Source organism: Epinephelus lanceolatus, chromosome 23, assembly GCF_041903045.1.
Source record: "Epinephelus lanceolatus isolate andai-2023 chromosome 23, ASM4190304v1, whole genome shotgun sequence".
Classification (NCBI taxonomy): domain Eukaryota; kingdom Metazoa; phylum Chordata; class Actinopteri; order Perciformes; family Serranidae; genus Epinephelus; species Epinephelus lanceolatus.
In genome coordinates, this window is record NC_135756.1 from 23062531 (window position 1) to 23088145 (window position 25615).

The window sequence follows — 25615 nt, forward strand, 5'->3', positions numbered from 1 at the left end:
TGACCTTAACAACATGACCGTATGGTCACTCTTACCAAAGATAGGCAGCTACTCTGCTTTGTAGGTGCCTCTGAATGGTGCACGGCTTGCTGTGATCCAGAGTTTTTATTTCCGTTTTGGTGCAGGGGGAACAGGAACCTCACATTCCCACTGTCACACTGGTCCTTATTTATCATAAAGCGCACACCTACCCCCCTTCTTGCCAGAGTCCCCTGCATTGTCAGATCAACATATAGAAAAAGAGTCACCTGGTTGAATGCTGTTCGGTATTCCAGGATTTAGCCAAGTTTCAGTCAAACAAAGGATGTTACAGTTCCTGATATCTCGATGGAAACTGATGTGGGCACAAAGGATGTCCAGTTTATTATTCAACGCCTATACAACGGCTAGCAGGTTGCTAGTTTAGCAGAAAGATCAACATGATCAGGATCACAGCTGGTGTTTGGTTTCTCAGTGCTTACCATGGTGCCTCTGATATAGCTGTGGATGCAGAAGTAGACACAAAAGTGGCTCTTGCATGTCTATGTGGTCATGATTGTAGCTGGCGCCCATCTTTTCCATCTTTTCCTCAATGTTTACTCACGTTTACCTGGCCAGCTATCAGAGTTGCAGGAGAGGTACGTTTTCAGATGGGTGAGTTGAGTTCCTTACCTCGTTGAGGGACCCACAGGCACACATCACCACCATCCAATATCAACCACAAAACGCACCACCAATACTTATAAAATAGACACAAGAGCATAAATTTAGCGAAACTTTGGCGGAGCCGACAGAGAGGCACCAAGTCATTTCCACTGCATAGTACCGTCCCAGCTTGGCTGACTCGACTCAACTGGTTTGAAACTGTTCTGTTTTGGTTTTCCTTTCTGAAAAGTTGTGGCTAGTACCTGGTCCCTTTTTTGTACCACCTCAGCTGAAGTTCCAAAAGGGCATAGTGGAACATTGAGTTGCTAAAAAGCCAGAACTTGCCCTTGTTGACAGAGTTGGTGGAGACCAAAACAGAGCTGAAAGGAGGGTGAATATTTGGTCAGCACCACAACTAGAAACATCACACTGTATAGTTTTGATATTTGAGGAAAAGAGAAAAGTTAAGAGCCTTTTTTTTTAGCCTTGACAGAAGTTCTCTCAGTTCTTAAACGGCTTTTGACGATTTTGTAGACATATGCTGTCGTCCCTGTAGGAAAAGAAGCATGACGACAAACCTAAATTGTTTGAGGTTAATTATCTTTTAAAATTGAAATGCATTTTATTGCAACAGAAGCAGAGGCTTGTCTCCAAATAGCAATGTGAATTACTAAAGAAGAGAAGCCTTAAAATTTTTACACAGCTCAACTGACATCACTGTAGAGTCAGAAAGGTTTGGAGAGGTTATTTGGAAAGATGGAGGGGATGAGGAGAAGAAAGAGCAGTAAGCCTGTATGATGGAGGTCCTGATAGTGCTGTGGAAGATGCTGTGTGTATTTGTGTGTGTGTTTAAGCCAGCCTTTCTTAAAGTCTCCTCAGATCCACAGACACATACCAGAAGCTTCGTTAAGCTGTCACAAATACAGACAAAAGTGTACTTCCATTTAAAATATGCTCTTTGTCACTTGCTTGGTCTGCTTAAGGCACATTTGTAAATTATACACGCAGAAAGTAAGAGCATTATGCCACCCATATTTCTTCTTTGGCATTTTACAATATTTTCAAGAGTTTGTCTCAGTCCTGTAGTCATAAAACATGCTTTACAAACTGAGAAAAATGCTGTTAAACCAAGGGGAGGAAATGGAGAGAGTACCAAAAAGCCTGTTTTCAGATTATGTTCATGTATTTTTTTGGCTAAACACATTGTGGTTACTCCCTCCTTCATTTAAAAAAGCGTGGTGGACAGTGTAAGTAGCCTACACCTTGCCCAGACTGTCAAATTTCTTGGGGGGGGGGGCATGCATCTTATTATACACTCATTTTAGTCACTGCAGTTGTTATATTTTCACCAACAATGAACGACTGTGATTCCCTCACTATACACAGATGCTGGATATCACTTTTCTTTCCCAGCTGCTTTTTTACTACACACCAGGGGATGTTTTACCGAACACTAGGACTGGAGAATTTGATGGATGTTCAGAATTACACGCTAAAACATTGTTGTCAATATCACAGTAATTTATTCACTTTTATGTGTAATTTTAATACACAGTTATTCAGTCATTTATTTACATTTATGCACAAATAAAAGAAGCAGGTGTGGTCTAGTGCTGCACCACTGGCTCCGGAATTACAATAAACTGGGTAACGACAGTCCTGGCAGAGGGAGGCATAGACTGCATCTTTGTTTAATCAGACAAAAAATACAATTTAAATTAAAATGCATGTTTTGTTTCTACTTGTTTTTTTTTGTGGGGGAACAAACAATGAAAATGGCTAAGTGAATATTCATTGGGCAAGCCCTCACTACAACTGGCACCCCTTTCTTGGCATTTCGGACAATTTGTGTAAACTCTGTGTGGGCATGAATTAGTTGTTGCCTGTGTGTAGGGATGGGAATTGATAAGATTTTACTGATACCAGTGTCATTATCGATTCTGCTCATCTGTCTGATTCTATGTTTTGTTCATTTTCAAAGGCTTTATCCCACAAAAAAGATACAAAACATGTAGATTTGACTTCATACTGTTCATCATATTTATTTATACCTTGAAGTCAGAATCCCTGATTCCATCCCTACCACCCTACCCACCCATCCGTAGGATTACAGGTTACAAGATACATTCAGGTAACGGAAGGAAGGAAGCTAACAGAACCTCACTAAATAATTATATTAAGTACTAAAACTAATGTAGAAGGAGAGGGGAAATGGAAAGGCAAGAGAAAAGACAACAGCGGGGTTGCTCTCTGCTGTTATGCAACATTTATAGGTACCACCTTATTCTTTATTGAGGGGTTCCAGTAGCGAATCAAAGAAGTCCAAAAAGAGACTCCATATCTTCTTAAATATTTAAGAGGACCCTTTGAGTGTGTATTGATTTTTTTCTAATTAAGAAATACATAACATCTCTGACTCAATGAGAAAAGGATGGTGGAGTGCTTTGCTTCCAATTTTAGAAGGATCAAACATCTTGTGAGGAGAGTAGTGAAAGGGGTTGGGGTCCAGTTGGGTTTCAAGCATCTCCCTGAAGCCTTTAAAAATACATATCATCAGTCCAATTCTTTATCAGTTCTCTTATTGATTCCTTTTCAGTTCGCAGGTTTTCAGCATCAACTCAGCTCTTTTGTTATTGCTGAGTCTAAACACTGTGTAGATGAAGTGAGAGAATATTTGTACAGCATTTGTATTCGTTAAGGTTTTCTTAGGTCAAAAAATAATCCAAAAAACCTGCCAAGCCTGCCTGCATTGTGGTTATGTTATTATAGCAGAGTATATGATATTTACCCTCAGTAACGGACATGTTGCTCGGTTGGGAAGCAGTGGCACTCCTGCACAGGGTGTCAAAATCATGGCATTCCTGGAATTTAAGTCCATGTTACGCCAAAAAATGTTTCAGCATTTTACTGGTGTTTTCATCCTTACTTGAAATTATAATTTCACAGAAATTACAAGCAACACTGTTGTCATATTTCTTCAGGAAATGATGCCACACTTAAGACTGTTTGTTCCTTTATTGATTGGTGGGTTTGAAGTTGTTGTTGTCCATCAGCAACTGTCCAAAAGACATGTTAACATTGATAAGAGGACTTGATAAGCTTAGAGACATATGATTCCCATGGACCAGACAATTTGGAGCCGGTTCTCTCTCACGTTTTAATGTGTTTTTCAATCACTGATCATTGCTAAGAGTTCAGTTCTACATTCTTTATTTTACAGCCATATTTTTTTCCACATCGGAATTCGTAAACCTGTAGAAATGTGTGTAATATTGCTCTTTAACTGGCAATAAAATGTTTTAAAAGTCTTAAATTGGATAAAACTTGCCGATACACTGCGTCTTAAATTGGATAAAGCTCACTAATTATACACACATGTGCTTATACACATATCCTTTTCTGTGTTATTTGGATAATGTGTCTGTGCTGGTCTTTATGTGTGATCCATTTTACATATGCTGACGTAAAATGCCTCGCTTCTTTTGATGCAAATGAGGCCAACTGGCTTTAATGTGAGAGCCTGACGGGAGGCTGACTGTGACAGACTCCTTAATGCTGCTAATATACCACAAGTAGGGTATTAGAGAACCTATATCACTATATAGAAACACGGTGGGAACAATGCATCAGAACAGAAAGAGAGTGGGCTCTGCTGGATGTCTCTTTGAGAAAGTCAAGGTGCGGCAGGTACCACTTATATTCGTACATACACACACACAGCCCCTGCATTGTCATTTTGTGTGTGTGTGTGTGTGTGTGTGTGTGTGTGTGTGTGTGTGTGTCTGTGTGTGTGCGTTGAGGGGCTTGGTGGATAGACTGCAGATAGACTGGCTTGGTGGAGCACCCAGGGACAAAGCTTGGAAGATGGAAACATACTGTCAGTCAGCTGTGATGAAATGCCTGCAGGAGTGTAACACCACACACACACAAACACAGGGCACAGACTGGCGAGGTGAGCTATTACTAATACAGACACACACACACACACACACACACACACACACACACACACTGAACACAGACTCAAGCTGATACCTCCTATATAACGAAAAGAGTCTCATCAGACTGGATCAAAACAGAAACCTGAAATTGAACGACCCTAGAAACTATAAATTAAGATTCCTTCTTCTGAAACTGAAATCTCATTGTCGTATTCTGCCTGAATGTTATGTTCTAGGTTGGCAGTACGTCTCACAGTGAGCAGCAGTTTGCTTTACTTTCAGCTTTCACTTTTGGCCCTTTCAGCATTATGTTGTATCTTCCCCTGTCTTGTCTTTATATCCGCCTTCTATTCTCTGCATTTCCCCTCGTATCTCCTCTGTGATCTGCTGTTTGTCTGCTGGCATGGAGCTTTAGCTGTGGCACAGTGAGGCGTGCTGTGCTCATCTGTATTTCAATTGCGTCCTCACATCAGGGGACTTATAGTGCTGAATCGTTATATGATGATTGGCACAACGTGTGTGGTCATTGAAACAAAGTGTCAATTTTAGGAGACTTGATACACAAACGGGCGACCAATTAGAGCTGGGGTAGGCAGAAATCTGAAAAAGACAAAAAAAAAAAAAAAAAGGTAGTATTTGAAAATACACCCTTCTCCCAAGGCTCTCGCCTCTCCCCTCTCTGTCCTAAGCCCCTCCCATTAGACAACCAGGGGCATATTTAATTGTGGAGTTGCACGTAGCTCATTAATCCTGTCCCTCTTGCCATGCTCTCTGTCTGTTTATCAGACTAAATATGAGACAAGTAGAGAGCTAGCCACCCCACAGTCCCCATGCCTTGCTCCCTGCCACTGTGGATGGCTTTGTCCGGAAGAGAGAGGCTTGAATTTGGCCAGCACAAACCATGGATGTATTAAGAAATTTGGACACAGCTTTGGAAGCCGGACCCTGTTCATTCCTATGAAAGTTGCACAGTGGCACATGAAGCTAGAAAGGCTTGAATTCCAGATAATTGATGCCAGATGTACATCTGCAGTATTGGACCCAAGTGCTTTGAAGACTTCCACTGGCTGAGCTGGCTACTTCCAGTTTAGCGCTTCGTTAACTTAAGTGGGATGGAAAGAATTTATCTTGTGGCTCTTTTAGACTTTCCAAATGTTATTGGACCAAATCTTGATAGTGAAACAAGTCATATCGCAAGTTTTGTTAGGCTCAAGAAAATGTATCCGCTGATTTGCAGACGTTTCTTTCCCAATTTAAGCCTGTGGGAAAAAGTCTTTTTGAGCCCAAAGGCATCACGTGTAAGGCTCGGGAGTCATTCCACTGTTTCGCCACTACGAAAAATGGCTTCAACACCCGTCACACTTCCTGGGAGCCAGGCGCAAATCCCCTAGTTCCGTGTGTCACAGTGGGCGGGTGGCCGGCGGCAGTGCCAGGTCTAACTTGTGTGACGGCAGCAACAGAAAGTTCACGATCCGGCAGGGAGACGAGGATGTCTGTACCCCCTCAGCTGGGGTTTGCAGTGGCTGATTTTGTATTGCTCTGGACGCTGCCTGGGAGTCAGTTTCCAGAGCTGCTGCCCACTTTCTTCCCAGCTAGGTGGTCTCTAGCGGCAGGGAGTGAGTCGTCGGACACACTGTGATTCAAGCCTCTCGTCAATGTTAGCTACATAAACGTGAACTTTACGTAAACGCAAACTTGTTAGCAGAAGGCTAAACTATTAGTAACATTCTCTCTTCATCTCTGAAATGCTTTGCCGACATTAACACTTTTTAAATTTTGTTTTAGACTCTCTTTTCATAAGTTTGTCTTCACTTTTTTTGGGTTGCTTTGCAATGAAGGCAGTTGTTGCCAGTGCTGGAATAGCAACTTTCTCTGTGAAATTCTCCACCATTGAATCAGGCTGGTACCATCTGAAAGGACGTACGTGCATCTGCATTTGTAGAACAGCCCTCTCTCTGAAATGACCTGAGATGAGCCAAGTTTCTTGTTACAGGCAAGATTTTCAGAAGCCTGCAAACAGAGCCAAGAGGAGTTGCAGGAGTCTAGTTTTCTCTCAGACCACTTGAATTACAATGTGCTCAAACTTTATAATGAGATTTTTGCCTAATGATGGCAAGATAAAACTGCCTACCCCAGCTGTAAAAGAAAAAAACAACAGTCTAAAATGTCTTAGTAAGGTGTTTGGCCACCCCATACCGCCAGAACAGCTTCAATGCAGCTTGACATCGACTCTAAAAGTCTCTGGAACTCTACTGGAGGGATGAACACCTGCTTTACATTTAAAACTTTTAACCAGCATTGTCTGTTGCTTATCCCGTTGATCCCTCTTCTCCCTGTCTTTGTATCCACTCATCTGGTCGTTTGTTCGTCTATAGATTGAGCAATCTGTGGAGTGGATCTTGGCCAGTTGGCGGTTAACTAATATCGGCTTCTTTCTCCCCATGGTCTGGCCACCGTTGGTCGAGCCTTCTATTCTAAGTCTCCCTCTGATTAACGGCTGTTATTAGCTCTAATGAGCTGCTTAGTGATTGCCCGAGCACAGCTGCTGACATCCAGCAGGAACACTGTCTCTTCTACTTTGTTGCTTATCTACTTTTGCTTTCTCTAATTTCTCCTGCTTTAATCATTCGCTGAGATTATTGACTCGGCATTATTTTCCCCCAGACAGTTTGAGATTTGTTCTTCAATTTTCTTTGACACCGTCTCTCTTTGTCTCTCTCCCGGCTCAAGCTTTGTCTCACTCTCCACTCCTCTATTTGGTTTGGAACGCAATCACCATGTTTCTGGGGTTAAGTAATAGCATTTGGGCTGGCAGAAATTGAATCAGCTGTGTGGTTTTGACCCTCAGTCTCTGTCTATCTCCACCTTTCTCTGTATAAATGTCTCTCTCTCATTCCCCTGAAATATGTTCTTCTCTTTCAGACGTTTGATGTTGCCACTTTACATTCATGGTCTACTTCTTTCTCCTTAAAGAGGTTGCATTCAGTATTCTCATATCTTTACTTGAATGCACATTTTACCTTTTTGTTCTGTGAAACTGTATTGCCTGGCAGCCATACTGATACGTTTTTAAGGCCACTGAATTATAAATCAGTCTAAACCTGAGAGTATACCTTGTTTACAGGGCGATAGATTGGATTCATTGTAGATGTCTTGTTTATGGTTTTGTATTGGTAAGAATCTGGTAAAACAATTCATATAACAAAACGGGTTATGATTCTTAATATTACAATATATTGTGATACTGTAAGACAAGGTATATATTGCAATTTTTTTTTTAATCTAATCTTAGTAAAATTGTACTAAATACTAGCCATGCTCCCTGTATGATTTTTGCCTGTTTCATAGGTCCAAGTTCTTTAAGTTTATGCTGCTGATATGTTGCTACATTTGAGTGGAAGAGTCAAATAGCTGAAGATAAGATATAGGATAGGCCAAAATAAGCCTGGGGCTTCATCCTATTCCTCCTTTGGTTACTGTCTGTGAAAAGTTGTGTGAAATAATCCTTCTGTATGTAACCAAAATAAAAAATATTCATTAATTCAGATATATTACAACACTCAAGGATCCAGCGATTAACGGTTTAAACCCAACACAAAACTAACCATAGCCACAAATCTTTACATGTAAACTATTAATTAAAAATTAATAGTGTTTTTGAGAATTGGTACAGTATCACAAAACATAAAATGGCGATACATGTGTATCTATATTTTCTTATTCTGGTTGTTTTAATGTGTTTCAGTGTATCCATCTACCAACAACTTTGTCCAGGAGCTTTTTATGTATTCTTCTGTGTGTTCTTTCTCAGAATGAATCAGTAGTTTATGTAGTTATCTATCATCACTATGTATTTGTTAATTCTGTGGTCCAAAAATGTCTCCAGATATCTAATGCCTAGCTGAGATTGTTTTTTTTTGAGCAGAAAAATAAGTTGATGAAAACACACTTTATGACACAATCAGAAATGCAAGCAATTTTATATAAAATAGTCTTTCTCAGCAACAGATTGTACAAAATAATGTGATACTTTTTTGTTAGAATAAAAGGAGCTACATACGTATACAACATTTTGTATGAGCCGTGGCCAGAGGCATCATATTTGTGTGTTGTTTATCCGCCCCATTCTTACAAACCTGATATCTCAAGAATGCCTCGATTGAATTTCTTCAAATTAGGCACAAACATCCACTTGGACTCAGTGTTGAACTGATTAGAATTTGGTGGTTAAAGGTCAGTATGACCCCACAAAACATTTTACACACATATCAGGATAAAATGATGAAGTGATGACCTTTTATATTCAAGAGGTCAAATGTCAACTTCACAGTGACATCATAACATTCTGTAAAAACTCTTTGTTGGTGCCATACTGTAGTTTTATTTTATTTTATCCTTATCTGAACACAAGGCAGATTTAAATATACACATGCAGTTATTTAACTGAACACAGGGTGGAGCACTCATGTGTGAAGGGCATATAGGTAAGCTCCAGGTAATGGGAATCAGGTGTGTGGAATGGGAAGCAAACTGTAGTTTGTATTAATATGTAAAACTAAATTTGCTAAATGGAGTAATGATTTCATATGGACAGTGCTGCCGCTATGGTGAGCATGTTTATATTGTATTGAGAATTAATGGATCGCCAAATCCAAACAGATAACGTGCACTGGACATTGGTTTATTCTTAGCCCAGAATATGCGTCCAAAACAAGCTCACCCATTTGCCCTCAGTGGCTTGTTTAGACATTTTGTTTTGCTAAAAGTCACTACATACTTTTCTGGCCGTTACTCAGTGTCACAACTGAGGAACAGAAGGGGAGACATTTGGTCGGATAGTGAATTGGTGACACTAATCTTGGGTGTTCATCTTTAAACTATGCTGATTGTATAGATCTTCTCTGCTGCCAGGGGGAAAATATCTTTGAAGTATTTTAATTCCGTCTTTGCAGCAACGTCTATATTTGAGGCATTGTCTGCTGTCATGGCTACATATGAGTCTGGACAGATGTGGATGTAAACTGCAGCTTGACTGGTTGGTGGAGGCCTACAACGACAAGGAAATGGAAAGCAGAATGATCTTTGTTTCCAAAGTGTCAGGTGGCGGATTGAATTTATGTCTTATATTTTTTGAGTATTTGGACAGATGTGTTGATGTGTCAGTTGTGTCTGACAGAATCAAACCAACTGAAGTACACCTTACTGAAAGAGAATATGGTTTCAACCCAGAGGTGATATGAAAGGGAGGAAGTATTTCAGCCGTTTAAAATAAATTGATTTCATCAGGCATGTAGTTGTTAACTTAAATAAAAATATGTGGCAGAAAACAGGACATGTTTTTTTTTAAATTATTTCCAGTTATACATGAAATTTTTAGACTGTAAACATGATTACAGAAAATCTCCTTAAGCCATGTGAAAACCATTTGCAGTGGGATTGAACCACATTTGTTTTGTGTTTTTTATTGTGTTTTGAATCTTGCATGTTTTGGCCGACAGTGTGGAGATGACCGTAGAAACCGCAGAGACCATTGTCGGTACGTGACAATAGGATATGTAAAGCTGAAAATCAATAGCTGTGCTTTCATCTGCATCCGGCCTGATCTTATTTCGCCATATTACCAGAGATTTTCTCATTGCTCCTGATAAAAAGCAATAGAGCTCTGAAATGATCCAGAGAAATAGTTCTGTCAAAAAATGATTTATCTTCTGTGAATAATCGCAGGGGTTATTGAATATTTTTAGATTAAGTTAATTACTTGACTATAAAAAGCCATAAATTGAAGCTCTCCTTACCGAGAAGCTTCAGATCTCTCCAAGTCTCTATTTCTCGTTCTCTCTGTCAGCCGTTTCATTGGGAGGAAAAAAAAATCTGTTTTATCATTCTGTCACCAGCGAGACGCGTTCCGCTTGACCTGATGCAATTGGAGGCAATTGAAACAGTCATCTTACCGTGCTGCTGCGCTGTGTGGTGTGTGGTGTTTTGGGTTGCATCATGACTTTGTGCATGTACGCACACTTGCGCACAATACACATTTCAGATATGCGGGCATGTCTGAAACAAAGCAGTAACACTCGAGACACCCTCACCCATGCACACACAAGGGATCTGGACACCAACACTGTGTCCTTGCACACTTTTACACAAAAATATCGTGTATGCATCAGCACAGGATTACATCTTTAGGTGTCTCTGTCTCCACTCGGCTCGTCGGCTGCCTGTGTGCTGCCGTTCATAATGCCTGCTTATTACTATTCCCCTAATGTTTTTTCTTTCCCTAACTAAGCCTGCAGATTACGCACACTAATGACTTAATGGACTGATCCTTCACTTACATCTCAGAAAACTTTCCCTCAGCTCCCAAATGTGTCTTGTACATTAGGCAGGCAGATTTACTATGCCTTGAGTGGACCTGACATCTTACGTGATTAAAAAATGTTTATGTGTGTCTGTAAAAGGAAACAGCCTATATAAAGTGACAGTGGAGATGCGATTGAGTTATTCACTTTAACTGCTTGATGCCTGTGCGTTTACACTGTTTTGCCACAGGAAGCCTCGGTGTGATGCATAACCTTCTTATTTTTTTAGTTTTAATTAAACCTTTATTTAACCAGGAAGTCCCATTGAGATTGAAAATTTCTTTTACAAGAGAGACCTGGCTGAGGTAGCAGCCAATCAGACAACATTTAAAATGCAACAAATACAACATACAACACAAACATTCACAATAAAACAACTATTCAAACACACTGGCACTGACACCACAGTTTTTATGATGCCCTTAAAATTATCAATGGATACAAGTGTTGCTAATTTTAGATCTTTTTGAAGATTGTTACATGTCAAAAGTGCAGAGTAGGAAATTGCTGTTTTCCCCAGATCTGTTAAAACCCGGGGTACTTTTAAAAGCAAGCACTTGAAGGAGCGTAGGTGGAAACTACCAGAGCTGATACACAGAGGGATGCAGAGTTAGGCGTATCGATAAAAATATACCAGTGCTGTTGTCTGTGAATGGTCAGTGACGTCCAACCCGCCAAATAAACATATACTACACTGGTTATTGAGATAGAAGCAAAGGTGGAGGACTTGAGTCACATAAATTTTGACAAATTTTAGGACTTGAGATATGCTTGACTAACACTGATAAAAGACGTGACTTGACCTTGACTTGGTATTCATGACTTGACTTAAGACAGATGTCTTGAAAAGACTTAAATTTTTAATTGAATATTTGCATTTTTAAGATATTGAGAAGTTATGTTTTGCTTTTGAAACATGATTGGGTGATATTTAGTGCAGTGCTCGCAAATCTGACTAGGAAGCAGCAGATTGGCAAAGGCCAACCATGAGGCTACTTGGGAGCTATCATGGAGGGGGTCAGTCAAGAAATAATATATGATTCAAGCATTATGTTGTTGATGAAGGTAGCAAATCGAGAGATGGTTCATCTGTCACTACAGAACCCACAAAGAAAGGTACCTGAATGTGTCACCACAGTAACTTTGCTTGAGACGTCAAAGTTAAGACTTGAGACTTGCTTATGACTTGTACATGTTTGACTTATCCCTACTTCTGTGTAGAAGGACATTATGAGCATAATGTCATACATGAGCGGACACACCCCCATCATCTCAGAGAAACCTAATTCTGTATACCTTGCGACTTTTTTAACATTCAATTTTGGCTTTGCCTGGACTTTAATTTTGACTTATTTACTTGAATAAATTACTTAAAGGGGTACTCCAGTGATTGGACGTTGCAGAAGTAGATTAAGAAAATGTTTTGTAGGAGTTAAGAACATTTGAGATTTTTTCTTTATAAACAAGTTCTATTTGATGCTTTTGTATGTACTCAGGCACCTTATTTACATTCAGAGTACAAAATAATTCCAAGTATAAATCAATTTATTGTCATCTTGAAGAGATGAGCGTGATGCGGGCCACCCTGTATCCTGTCTTGGGCCAAATCTGGACTGCAGGCCATAGATTGAGTACCACTTCATTAGACTCTCTTTGCTAGGGGTGTAAGAAAACACTATACAAGATCCACATGAGTATTGCGATATCAGGTTTTGTTATACTGTATTGATTCTTAAAAACACTATCGTATTTTAGATAATAATTTCAATGCAAAGATTTGTGGCAATAGTTCATGTTGTGTTAAAACTCTCCGACTGCTAGATCCTTCAGTATTGTAATCTATCTTCAGCCGTTTCACTCTTTCACTTCAACATAACAAGTCACTTGCATAAACTCAAAGGTAGCAGGCCTATGAGACAGGCAGTGTCAAAAAGGGCACATATTATCGAAAATGCAATATGGCAATATCGTAAATGCAGAAGCAGCATTTTTTGTTTTAAATAAAGGTAAAATGTGTCACAACACACCATTACAAATGAAGCATTGTGGTGCTATAGAGATGCCCCAGCCTACAAATCTTGTTTCAGATGTAGGAGAACATGCTTACCTTTTAACAAATCACAAAAAAATCATGTCATCATCAAATTTATTTCCTAGCAAAAATGACATGCAAAAATGGCCATTTCCACTGCCATTACGACTCATTTTGCGATTTTTTTTCTTCTTATCGTGCAGCCCTAGCCAATACACAGTCCTGCTCTCTGCATTCTAAATGGCCACCACCTTAAAAGTTGACACTTCTGCTTGAAACACAAGTTTATGTAACACATTGTAAGTCTCACGCAAAAGCTAAGATAACACTAATGGCATCTTTAGTGGTGTGTTTTTCAAACTTTAGAAATCTCTCTATTGCTAGTGCTCATGATGGATAATCTGATCTTCATGTGTAAAATTGTTGGAGTGCCCCTTTAGACAATCACTTGATTAGCACAACCAATCATTTCAGTGCTGCACTAAAGATTCAGAACTACATCTGTTTGGTGATTAAAGACCAACTGGTGCCTCATGTTTTTATGTCTCCATTTTTCTATTGCATGCCATGATTGCAAAAAGTGTTTCTCAAATCGCTTCTCATGTGGGCAGCCTTGCAGCGGGTATGAATTTCAAGATCTAGCAGGAACCATCCTGTTGATCCAGCTATCGTTTGTATTACTGGTGGCCAATGCCCACTCCCCCCTCGCGCAAACACAAACACATCTCATCCCAGACAATGTTGCGTCTCTCTGGCATTGCCATGGTTACACAATTGTAGAGTGAGTCTCCTGCTGCGCGCATGTGGAATAACACGTTTCACGCACACACATCTGTGCTGTACAAACATCCCACAGGCCGATGTGAGGGGCGGTGATGGGGAGGGATGCCATGGGAATAGAGATATTGGCAGCAGCAGCAACAGTTAATGCAATGCGGTAGCCTTACTCAACGTTACACACTTTAAGCTTCCTCATACAAGACACCATCTTACCTCGGGGCAAGTGGCTCATTATGTGTCTGCACATAGGCAGATATGGTATTAATAGCTGTATTCCATTTGATGTCAAGGACTTACATTATCTTGCCAACAGCTGTGGGGCCTGCTGTTTGATGTATGGACACATGGCTTATAGTGCAGATAGTGGGAGATGAGAACATTGTTGGAGTGATTGTGTAGATTTTATGGCCTCCAGCGCTCCTTATCACTGGTGAGGCTGAAGTTCAGTGCTTTCAATGAGCGAGCTTAGTGGTGTACTTTGAGGAAAAACCTTGTAACTTCTAAGAACTATGAAATGAATACGCTGGATAACTTGCCATTGATAAGATTTTTTGGAAACTAGACAGGAGACTTAAAATAAGATTTTGAGGCTACAATCAGAATGTAGGCCAATCAGACAGACAGACAGACTGTCTGCAGTGTTGTATGCAAGTGATCAGATCAGATTTGTGTCACCAGACATCAGCATCCTATCTTCTTGGGTTGCTGGGGTAACGACATAGGCATCAGTATATATGTAGCAGTGCCGTTGATACGGCTTTCCAACACAGAAGCATGAGAAATGAAATTCCTTTCATCAGTCTCCAGAAAGTCACACTGTCAAATCGTAGTTATTTATTTCAGTTTCTTTTGGCATTTGTCCATGGACTGTAGTTCTCCATGTTGTCCTCCATAGTGCTCTGCTTGTAGCAGCATGCATTCCATCCGTCACTTTGGATGTACAAAAATGAAACCAAATTATCCTGGATAAGACACTGCCATCTTGAACTGGTGACCTCATGTTGAGCCGGGGTCTGTGCATTGGCGATGTCTGTGGTATCCAGTTCCTGCCCATACACCTGTCCAACCAATCGCAAGCAGCACTATCGATAGCGGGCATACCGATTGGCACACACAGCTGTCAATCAGGACCTCAGTCCCATTTTTTTAACATCAAATTGCTAGTTTTAACTAAACTTATCAAAAAAAACGAACACTTTAACGTACATGAACGAGATAAAAACTACCTAAAATGGCAGAAATCATCTTTGGGAAAAATGTATTTGACATGAACTTGAGTTTTGCAGCCAGTCCCCAGGGGAAGATTGCAATGTTTTGGCTTCACTTTTGGGGAGCTGTTATGTTGTCCATCTTTATATACAGCCTATGATATGAAGTCATTGTGTGATGCATTCAAAGACACTTTGGAATCTGATTTGGCCGGCCAGAGTGTCCGGATTGACGCATCTCTAGCAATCTGATTGAAATCTTATTTCAAACCACCTCCAAATGTGGTTTAGATCCAATTTGCAAAAATGACTTTTCATGTGTTTTTTTGTTGTTGTCCAGACTTTCTAAAAATCAATCTGGATACAATATGGGTAAGCCAAAAAACAGATTTGGGCTGGCAGTCTGAACAAGGCCTCATGTTGTGTTTACACTAGGAGCAACACCTCAATAAACTTGAAATCATTTTCAATGGAAGCCGGTGACATGAAGCCACAAACTGACGTCTGACACTTGTCACTGCATACGGGAATGACGCGTTACAAGTAAAAGTTGAGCTGGCCTCAAATTTTTCAGCACCCCAATGATGCGGCGAAGCATCTTTAGCTGTATCAAGCTTAGCTAGCTAATGCTAGGCGAGCTTTATGTGCATTGCAGTGCACGCTACACATGGATGTAATTAGGTGGCAAAATGTGATGTTAAAATGAGGCTCAGACATTGATCAAAATCCTTGATTTATTTTTTAAGTCAAGATGCTTTGTGGCAAGCACACACACACACACACACACACACACAAACCCAGGATGACATAACTATGTTAACAAGCATTTGAGCAGTGACTCGGCAATAATCTAGCTGGTCACTCTGTTACTGTGTTGCTCGTAGTGTGAGCACAGCATTAATCTCATGAACCCCCACCTCTACTCATATCACTTCTCTCTGTTACACACACACACACACACACACACACACACACACACACACACACCCCTATCCCTACCTTCCTTTACCTCCAGCTGTCTGGTTTCATATCTTCCCATCTTGTATGCACACAGGCATAATTCAATCCTCATAACGCTTTCATCTCCTGAGATCCCATATATACACACGTGTATGTTCATGTGTGTGCCAGTGTGTGTGCTCCCAGTGTGTTGGTGACACCAGTCTTGCCAAGTTGACTCTCTTCTTAATTATCCAACAGTATGAATGCCACCTCTTAAAAAAAAACTTATTCAGCTCTCATTAACAACGGTGTTATCACACTAATTGTGCCACAGTGGGAAATCACATTTTTTTCTTGATTGCAGACGCCCGAGTGAGTGAGAGGTGGGGTGGTGGTGGTGGGGCATCGGGAGAGACTCTGGGAAGTGGAAGTATTACATGTCTAGCAGCTAGCATGTGTCTCATTTTTAAGTGTCAAGCCTTCGGCTGTGTCACTTGGGTGTCATTCTGGAAGCTGGAAAGTGGATTGTGACATGTTTGGATTCAGCAACCAAATTGTAAGTCATTAGATTGATTAGATTTAACCCCAACCGCCGCTGTAAATTATAAGTAATGACTGCACCACTTCATGTGATCTTATGGGGTTTTGGATTGTGAAATCTTGTTAAAACCAGTAGTGTTCTCTCTCTCTGGCGGTCTGCGACTCAGGTTTGCTTTTGATTAATCTGAACCAACAGAAGGTTGTCAAACGGGACTGTTTTTTATTGCCAATTGCTGTCTGCAAAGACACACACAAACACACACACACACATGCTCGGCGCACACACACTTTATGATTACATCAGGCTAAACTAGCTCATTTATCATCTTACATCACATTACCTTGTGGCCCATAGTTGTAGAGGGCAGATGGCAGCACTGGTGTGAGCGTGTGTAGTCGCGCGTGCGTGCACAAGTCTGTGTATGTAGGTGCCCGCACTCGGTCTCCGGAGGTGTAACCCAGCTCCGCATGCCAAGCTGTGCCAAGTGCTCACAGCTGGCAGCGACCAAGCAGTTGGTCTCTCTGGACAAGTTGCCCCCTGCGCCAGGACAAACAGGAAATAAGCCCTGGGGCCTGGCAGGAAACAGGCTCCATAGCCAATGGGAAGAGAGGTGAGGAAGAAGGAGGGGAGGGGGAGCGGGGAACAGCTTGGAGAGGCAGGGTAGCAATAGCAACAGAGGAGATGTCAAATGGCTGTATAGGAGAAGCGGAGGAGAACATGGGAGGGGGGAGAGTAGAGAGGTAAATTGATGTACCAAAAGAGAGATCAAGAGACGATCAGAGGGAAGTCGAGGTATGAAAAGAGATAGGAGTGGCGGATTGATGGTGGAGAGGAGATATGAAGCAGCAGAGCTGGAACTGTCATGAGAATAATAGTTTGCCATGAATTTTCGTTGTTGGAGAAAGTTAGGATTTGTAAATGAAACATTTCCCTCTGTAAATAAAGGATTCGGGGATGCTTTTTCCTTCAGAGAAATCCTGTGATCATTCTCATTTTCAAGCAAACAATTACCACTTTGTAATCAGTTGTAACGTTTTGTCATAGTTATGTGTGCATGCGTGTGATGCTCCTTTGCGATGCCTCCAAGTCCGTGGCCGGCTGTGCTTTGCTGCCAAACGCCCGTCTTCAGAGGCCTGCGCATTTCCGTTTGTGCACAGACATGGGAGTTTGCCGTTGGCTGTATCAAACAAGTTCTCTCCTCCTGCAAAGGTGAGTTTGCGTCAGACCCGCTCTCTCCTCCTCCTCAGAATATAATTTGGCAAAAGGTTATTTTGGAGACGCATCTTGCACAGAACTAAAGCCACTGAGACTCCCATTCTCTGAAGCGAAGCTCACTGAAGCTTGAACTTCCAGAAATTCCCCAGGTTCTTATTTGTGCAGCATTTCTACTGAGACACGGATCAAGTCCCAGACATGTATTGTCAGCTGGTCCTCAGTGTGGAGGCACCGCTCCAAAAGTAATCACCAAGAGACTTTCGTGAAGGAATTTCTACTGAGGCATGGATCTTGTGGAAGCAATTAGCAATTTCTTTCTTTTGAAGGCAGGTCAACTGAGACAAACGGCCTGTTCAGGCATTCAAGGTGGCTTAATCGTGCTGTTTTGCTATTTTTTGTCACCAAAACACTCCTAGTTTGAAGGTGGATCATGAAAAGTAAATTCAGCCTCAGGTTGTGATATCATCAGCCATTCAGCACACAGCTTTGATTCTTTTATCCTTTAAACAGTGAGCAGAAAGAGCTGTCTGGACTACCTGGCCATGAAAGTGACTAATGACCTGAGCTTCGACTGTTTATAAGCATTCATCCGTGTAAAGCCGGTTGGAGGTGTTCGCTTCAGTTCCGCCGGTGATCACTGTTGTCCTGTGATCCAGCCACGCAGAGCCCAGGCACTCCATCCACATGGCCTCTTCTCTTCCTCTCGTGTGTCCTTGTTATTGTGATGAGCTATGCCCAATTCCAGTACGACCACTGGACTCCTGGAAGCCGTCCCTTCTAATCTGCTCTCGAGTCAAGGTCTAAGTTTGGAACCGAGCCCGACAACAAGGCTTCAGCCACGACAAAGACTGATTTGAGACTTTGGGATACTCAGGGTCTCCCAGAACACCAGAGCAGCAGCACTCTCGCCACCTTGTTAATCAGCAACGACACCATGCGGATTGCTAGTCAGGCTGTTTACAATTAATCTTTTCAGTTACAAATTTAATGCCATCAGTGTTGCCCAGAGAGAGAGGGCGGCTGCATTCATGTGTTGTCATTGTTTTTCGCATCACTATAGAGGATCTATCAAACTAAATACTGACTTCAAATTGGTCAGATGGTGGCCTCTTTTGTCTCTGTGCTGTTCCAACAGCTGCTCCAGCGCCACATTTAGCTCTAGTTGATGGTAGTTAACTTCTTCTGTGGCCTCAATTTAAGATGAGGAGAAATAATGTGAGTTTTCATTCCATCAGCTGTCTGTGATTCCTTTCCAAAAATTGGATTTTATGAGATTATATCTCTGTATGTTTGCACTAATAATGGCTGTTCTGTGAAGCCTGCGGCTGTATTACATTTTGCTTTTCATATTGCTTGTGTTAGTGTTGCGGTTAGAATGAACTATACTGACATCTAATCATAATCCAGCCCCTGACCACTTCCATATCTGGTATTGAAGATCTGCTGGCTGTGTGAACACAATTTCTGGACACCTTGATCTGTCCGGGTGTGATAGGATGAAAGGTCCCTCTGAAATGAAGGAACTGTAGCCTCTCTGTCCGTTCTTTATCCATCCTCACCTGACTTCAAGCAGACAAGACAATGATGAGAGGCGCCTGCATGGCAGGATGTTGAACCAGTGCACGCATGCACACGCACACCTACACACACACACACACACACACACACACACATACAGCCTAGTTGTTACTGGCTTTGTAGTCCTGGCCCACTGCCAGCTCCCTGTCTGTCTGTCCGTCCGTCAGACTGAGCATGCTCATTACAACCTTGACAACATTCCACTGGGGTTGCCAAGGATACCAAGCAGAGCTGCCAGGTCCTGTGTGTGAGTACGTGTGTATTAGGAATGCAAAAAAAAAAAAAAAAAAAAAAACTCTCAAATGCATAACTCCAATTTATGACCACGCACACACAAGCACACACTCTGTTCTTTTCTCTGTCTCTCTCCGGCCCCCCCTCTCCCTATTCTTTCTCTCTGTAGATCATTGTTAATCAGTCTCGTCCCATCTCCTCCCCACTGGCTGTCAGTGGCTTGTCAGAAGCCCGTCAAAGCCCCTGCAGTCCGTCACACACTGCTGCCGTTAATGACATCTGATGACACCCGTCGTTGAAGTCACCCGCTGGAGATGACTGGGAACTCAGGGTGCTCGTTGCTTGGAAATTGTGCCTTCTGTGCAGTCTGCAGTGTGTTTTAGGACATGTCCTAACCTAATTCTGCTGCATGTATTTCAGAATATCTATATTGCAGGCCACCTTACTTCATTCTAGGGGTGGGCTATATATAGGTTATAGTCGCTGTATTGCGGTTGTATGGTTGCAGTAATGGTTTAAGTTTGTGTGAATTGGTAATGTAACTTTTGACTGGAACCTTCAAGTTCACAGCAAAAACATCAACACTTCGCCAGACTATCGCAGGGCTGACACATAGAGACAAACAACCATTCACGCTTACATTCACACCTACGGACAATTTAGAGTTATCAATTAACCTAGTCCCCAATCTGCATGTCTTTGGACTGTGGGAGGAAGCCAGAGTGCCTGGAGAGAACCCACGCTGACACGGGGAGAACATGCAAACTCCGCACAGAAGGGCTCCCACACCCGGGATCGAACCGGCAGCCCTCTTGCTGTGAGGCGACAGTGCTAACCACCACACCACTTTTTTTAACGATTCTGATTCCTTACCGATTCCTTCTTAATGGTCCGATTCCTTACCGATTCCTCTTACCGATTCCTACATTATATTCATTATACTTGCTATACTTAAACAAGTATATAATAAACACAAATGCAATCATACAAATACAAAAACTTTATTCTAATTGCACAGTACAATTAGATGAAAATACACATTTGTGTGTGGTGTGTATTTCAGATTTAGAGCTTGTATCATCTCCCTGAGAATATATAACAACAAAAAGTGATTCTCTGATTTCTACAGTAATACTGTCACCTCAAATTAACCACAGCAATGTAATAAAAAATACTTATTACGCATTCATGCTTGGACACTGTTATTTACGTGACAACACCTGAACAGAACACACACACACACATTGGCTGTTTGTTTCTATCTCTCCCCTCGCTGGAAGCGGACCTCCTGCCGCCCGCCTCTGCCTTGATTAAACGCTGAAAATTAAATAAAAGAGGGAGACAGGTGTCTCCTATTTTATCTTATTTTGTTATATTTCTACCGCTCCCCTCAGTGGAAGTGTCGGACCTCCCGCCGCCCGCTCCTGTCTCAAACATGGAGGTCTCCCTCTCCGCTGAGCACCCAGCGCACGCCCGGCCTATTAAATAGCCTGTAACCATGACAACTGTGTGACACAAACTCGGTGCTTTAGTGATTAGATGATGTCGGGCTTGGTCGGGTTCGGACAGAAATATGCGGCCCGTGCCGCACTCTAATGGAAATGCACGTTTTGTTTTTTTTTGTTTTTTTTTTACAATCTAGGAATCATTTGCAGGAACCATTACGCCAAATGTGATGGAACCGGTTCCAGAACCGGAACTTTGGACCCGGTTCCAAAAAAGAACCGGATCCGGATCCGGATCCCAACCCTAAACATGATTTAAACAGTACTTTGTTTAACTTGATTATAACAGTGCTTCATTTAACGTAACAACAGTGCTTTTTTAACTTTATTACAACAGTACGTCATTAAATTTGATTATTATAATAGTACGTCATTTTACTTTATCGTAACACTTTATTATAACAGTATTTAACTTTATTTTTACAGTACTTTAATAAACTTTATTATAACACTACTTTATTTCAACGGCACTTTATTAACTGTATTGTAACAGTAGTTAAATTTAGTAGTTTAGTATTTTAGTAGTCACAGTAGTTCAGAGGAGATTTCAAAATACCGAGATGTATACTGTGTATTACAATATTGCCTAAAAATATAGCAGTATTATTTATAGACCATATTGCCCAGCCCTATTTCCTTCTTTTACTCACTCTTCACATTTGCCATTGTACTCATAGTTATAGCAGTTTACAAAGGACATTAACAATGGAATGAAAATGAAACCCTAAAAAGTAAACAAATACCAACAAAAATGTAGTAGAAAATATGAAATATTGTGAGAATGTGATTTCTCAGGTGGCAACTTGTACCGTAGCCTCAACCACCTGCATGTGAATGTGTGTGAATGAGTGAATGTTACTCGTAGTGTAGAAGTGCTTTAAGTGGTTGGAAATCTAGAAAGGTACTATACAAGTGTAGGTAAATATTTTATTTACCATTACATTGGCAGTGTAAAAGCAGCTCTTCAATAGTTAATGACCTGATTCTGGGCAGTAATTTGAATTCAGCAAGTTCCGAGACCGCATAAAGTTGCATCACTTCTTTTGTTTTTCCTAGAAAATATGTTGAACACACTCAGTATCTGCAATATAACAAGTACACATTATACCGTGCACGTGGAGCCTGTCTGACATTTTCTAAATGTTCAAAGTAGCCATGGAGAAAGGCTGAACCACTTTTTTTAAGAGATGGTAATGATTTGGCTGCTCTGTTAGTTTTATCTTCTTCCCACACACTCAGCTGCCACACTTGCTCCATTGCTTCATCCTGTCTTTACTCTTGTGCTCCTAATTTGTCAGCATCTTTGTACCTTTCCATACATCTCTTTCATAACCACTTTTACCTCTCTACTTGCTCCCACTCTACCCACTGGAAGTGTCCTCCCTCTGTACCTTGATGTTCTTGTTCCCCTGTTTAAGTGGTGGGCTAACGACAGAGCCCCTGCAGCACCGGTAGAAGTACCTGAAGTGCGTCTTTCTCTCTCTTTCCACCTTACTTAAATTTTTTCTTTCACCCATCTCTTTTCCTCTGTCCATCTCTTTCCCTGGCACTGCTCATTTTTTACTCTCTCTGTTCTCCTTTCTCTTCTCTAGAGGAGGAAGTGGAAAACTTTGACGTGTCCAGTCTCCAGGAAGAGGCTCTGAGGAACATTGAGGCTGACAGCTTCTGGTGCATGAGCAAACTACTGGACGGCATCCAGGTAAGCGTGTGTGCGATGAAAAGATGTAGGTTGTCTCACAACAAAGTCTGTTAAAAATGCCCACGTATGGTTTTATACTTTCACACCAGCATACTGTGCATGCTGAGTCTCCCACCACCCCCTTTATCCATGCCTCTCCTCTCCCTTCACAGCTCCTCTGCTCTCTCAAAGCTTTGTTTTGTGTGGATCCATGCGTCTCTGATCTGGTCTTAATAGTGATAAGTGCACCTCTCACTGCCACTCGTTTATCTCAGCTCTCCACCTGTTTGCACTTGGCAGGAAGTGCACAATGGGCTCACAGCATATCAAGTACAGTATTCCTGCAGTTTTATATGAGGTGGATCGGATGATAACCCAAGGGTGAAATCTCACACCCACATAAACCGTTGATCTGAAACAGTGAGCTGAAATTGGATGGAAGTTTTGTACAGCTGCACAGCAAGGGGTTAATTCTCAGTCGTATAAGCAGCACTAGCAACTGTTTCACATTCCAGGAAGTGTGATTCACTTGTTGGCATCTGGATTTTGCCTAATTGAACATTAGCTAGCTAAATTACAGGCTTCTTTCTAATGACAGCTTTAGTTTTTACATGTGTACTACATATTTCTGGGGGCTGGCATAGGTATACACAGTCCCATTTTTGTGCATGAGTAAAATGCAATAGTCAGTATGTGTTTTTGTATTATTAATTGTTTTGCACCAGGTGGTTTGTTACACACATCCATCTGAGAAACTGCCACTGGAAACTGTTTGGAAAAGGGCAGAAACTTTCTAAATATACTGGCAGGTGACTGGACGAACCATCTGTTTGTCACCTTCTATCACAGAAGCCAGAGCCAGTTGGTAGAAGAGCAGAAATACACCGAATAAAAGTTTAAGCGTAACACTTTTTGCTCTCATTTTTCACAGGTTTAAATTTTTTCATGCACTCAACAGATACATTTTTCACAAATTATGTTAGTGAGCACTTCTCCTTTCCAAGATAATCCATCCCTGTGACAGGTGTGGTATATTAAGATGGCGATGAAACAGCATCATTATTACACAGGTGTCCCTTAGGATGGTCACAATAAAAGGTCACTCTGAAATGTGCAATTTGATCAGACATCTCAAAATGTCACAGATCTTGAAAGTTTTGAGGGAGTGTGCCATTGGCATGCTGACTTCAGGAATGCTCACCAGAGCTGTTCTATCGTGAACTTAATGTCATTTCAATACCGTAAGAAAAATCTCCTGAATTTGGCAGTACATCCAACCAGCATTACAACTGCAGACCACATATAGCCACACCAGTTCAGGACCTCTACACACAGCGTATTCACCCACAAGATTGTCTGAGACCAGCCTCTGAACAGCTGATGCAACAATTAGTTTGAACAACCGAAGAATTTCTGCACAAGCTGTCAGAAATGCTTCAGGGAGGCTCATCTGCATGCTCATCGTTCTCACCAGGGTCTTGACTTGATAGCAGTTTGTCATTTTAACTGACTTGTGCGGTTGTGAGGCTGGTTGGATGTACTGCCAAATTCAGGGAAACAACATTGGGAAAGTCTTACTGTATTGAAATGAACAGTGTTCATGGGTAACATCTCAGGTGGCTGGATTGTCTTAGAAAAAAGAGAAGTGCTCACTAATGTGGATTTAAACAAATTTTGCAACCAAAATTTGAGGCTAATTTATTTATAGAGTGTATAAAAAAGTTAACCTGTGAAAGTGGGTGCAAAAAACAAGTGCTGCATTTAAATGTTTGTTCAGTGTATCTTTTTTCATTGAGAAAAGCCTTCCTTGTTGTTCTAACTGATGCTATTGCAGCATCTAGGCTAACCTTTTTAGGAGCCGCCATTGTTGTTTGAACAAGCAGTCACCTCTCTGTGTCATCACACACACCAAAACCATGACCCTAGCTATCAGTAGCTCCTCACAGGATGCTGATTGGTCTGGTGTGGATTGCTTGAATCCTGACAAGGTGGTTTCTTACGTGATCTTGTGAGAATCCAACTGCCGTGCAAGGTAAATAGTTACAGCAATATAGTGTGCTCAGAGGGAATATTTGAAAATTGAAAAGGTATCATACAAACACATTGATTTTAGAGCTCACACTCGGGTCAAATGACTCTGCAGTAGTCAAGGGTATTTATTGGCTCCAGCTCCGATTGGCATTGATGGAAATACCCAGGTGATAGAGTTGGGTGATCTTGTCCATATCCTATCGTCCTGTCGCCATCTAGTGAAATCGACGATGAATGATGTCATTGCCGCGCGCGTCGCCGTGGCAAGGAGAGAAGAGGACGTCCTCCTTCTTCCTTGTAGAGCCTGCCCTGTGTGTCTGAAATGTTCACTTATAGCCTCTCTTTGGCGTTTGAGCAGCTTTATAAAACTCTTGAACATGTAATGGCTCCTTAATTAGCAAGTTGACTTTACATAGACGGCATATTTTTTCAATTTCTCCTGACATTGTGTTGTTTGGTTTGTTCACTGCTCCGCAACATGTGCGTTAGTGTTGAGCGGGCGGAGGCATTAATCCTGTGCCCCTTTACCTGTGAGATTCAATGACGCACCACCACAAAATACCGTCTGTCTTTGTCCAAGCATTGTCAAACATCGCTGCAAATTAGTGTGTTCCAAGTTTGAAAGAGAGACCGAATAAGTAAGAGATATAGACCAAGAAGTAACCACCACGACATGTTCACTGGCCTTCATGCTGCTTTCTACTGTTTATTAACCTGTTTCCCATCATGTCTGTGACACTGAATGTGACACACCAGAAAGAAACACACACACACCCCCAGAAAGGCGTACTCGTCTGCTGCTGAGCCGTGTACATAACTCCAGTCTACTGGCAATGGGAAAGACATCTATAGTTTTCCTGTGTTCATGTGTTTAAAACAACCTTCGTAAATGTGCTTATTTTGGTGGAAAAGGGTATGTCTAACAACACTGGTGACCTCAAGGATAT

At 41.5% G+C, this 25615-nt stretch overlaps 1 protein-coding gene across 2 annotated transcripts in view; it reads left to right on the forward strand.

Annotated features, from left to right (window-relative positions):
• Positions 1-25615, forward strand: part of tbc1d22a (TBC1 domain family, member 22a) — a 196301-nt gene that overhangs the window by 74886 nt on the left and 95800 nt on the right. For both annotated transcript variants that reach the window (XM_033615048.2, XM_033615049.2), the window contains exon 10: positions 22552-22658. In XM_033615048.2, the coding sequence (XP_033470939.1) occupies positions 22552-22658 (107 nt within the window). The remainder of the gene's footprint in view (positions 1-22551; positions 22659-25615) is intronic.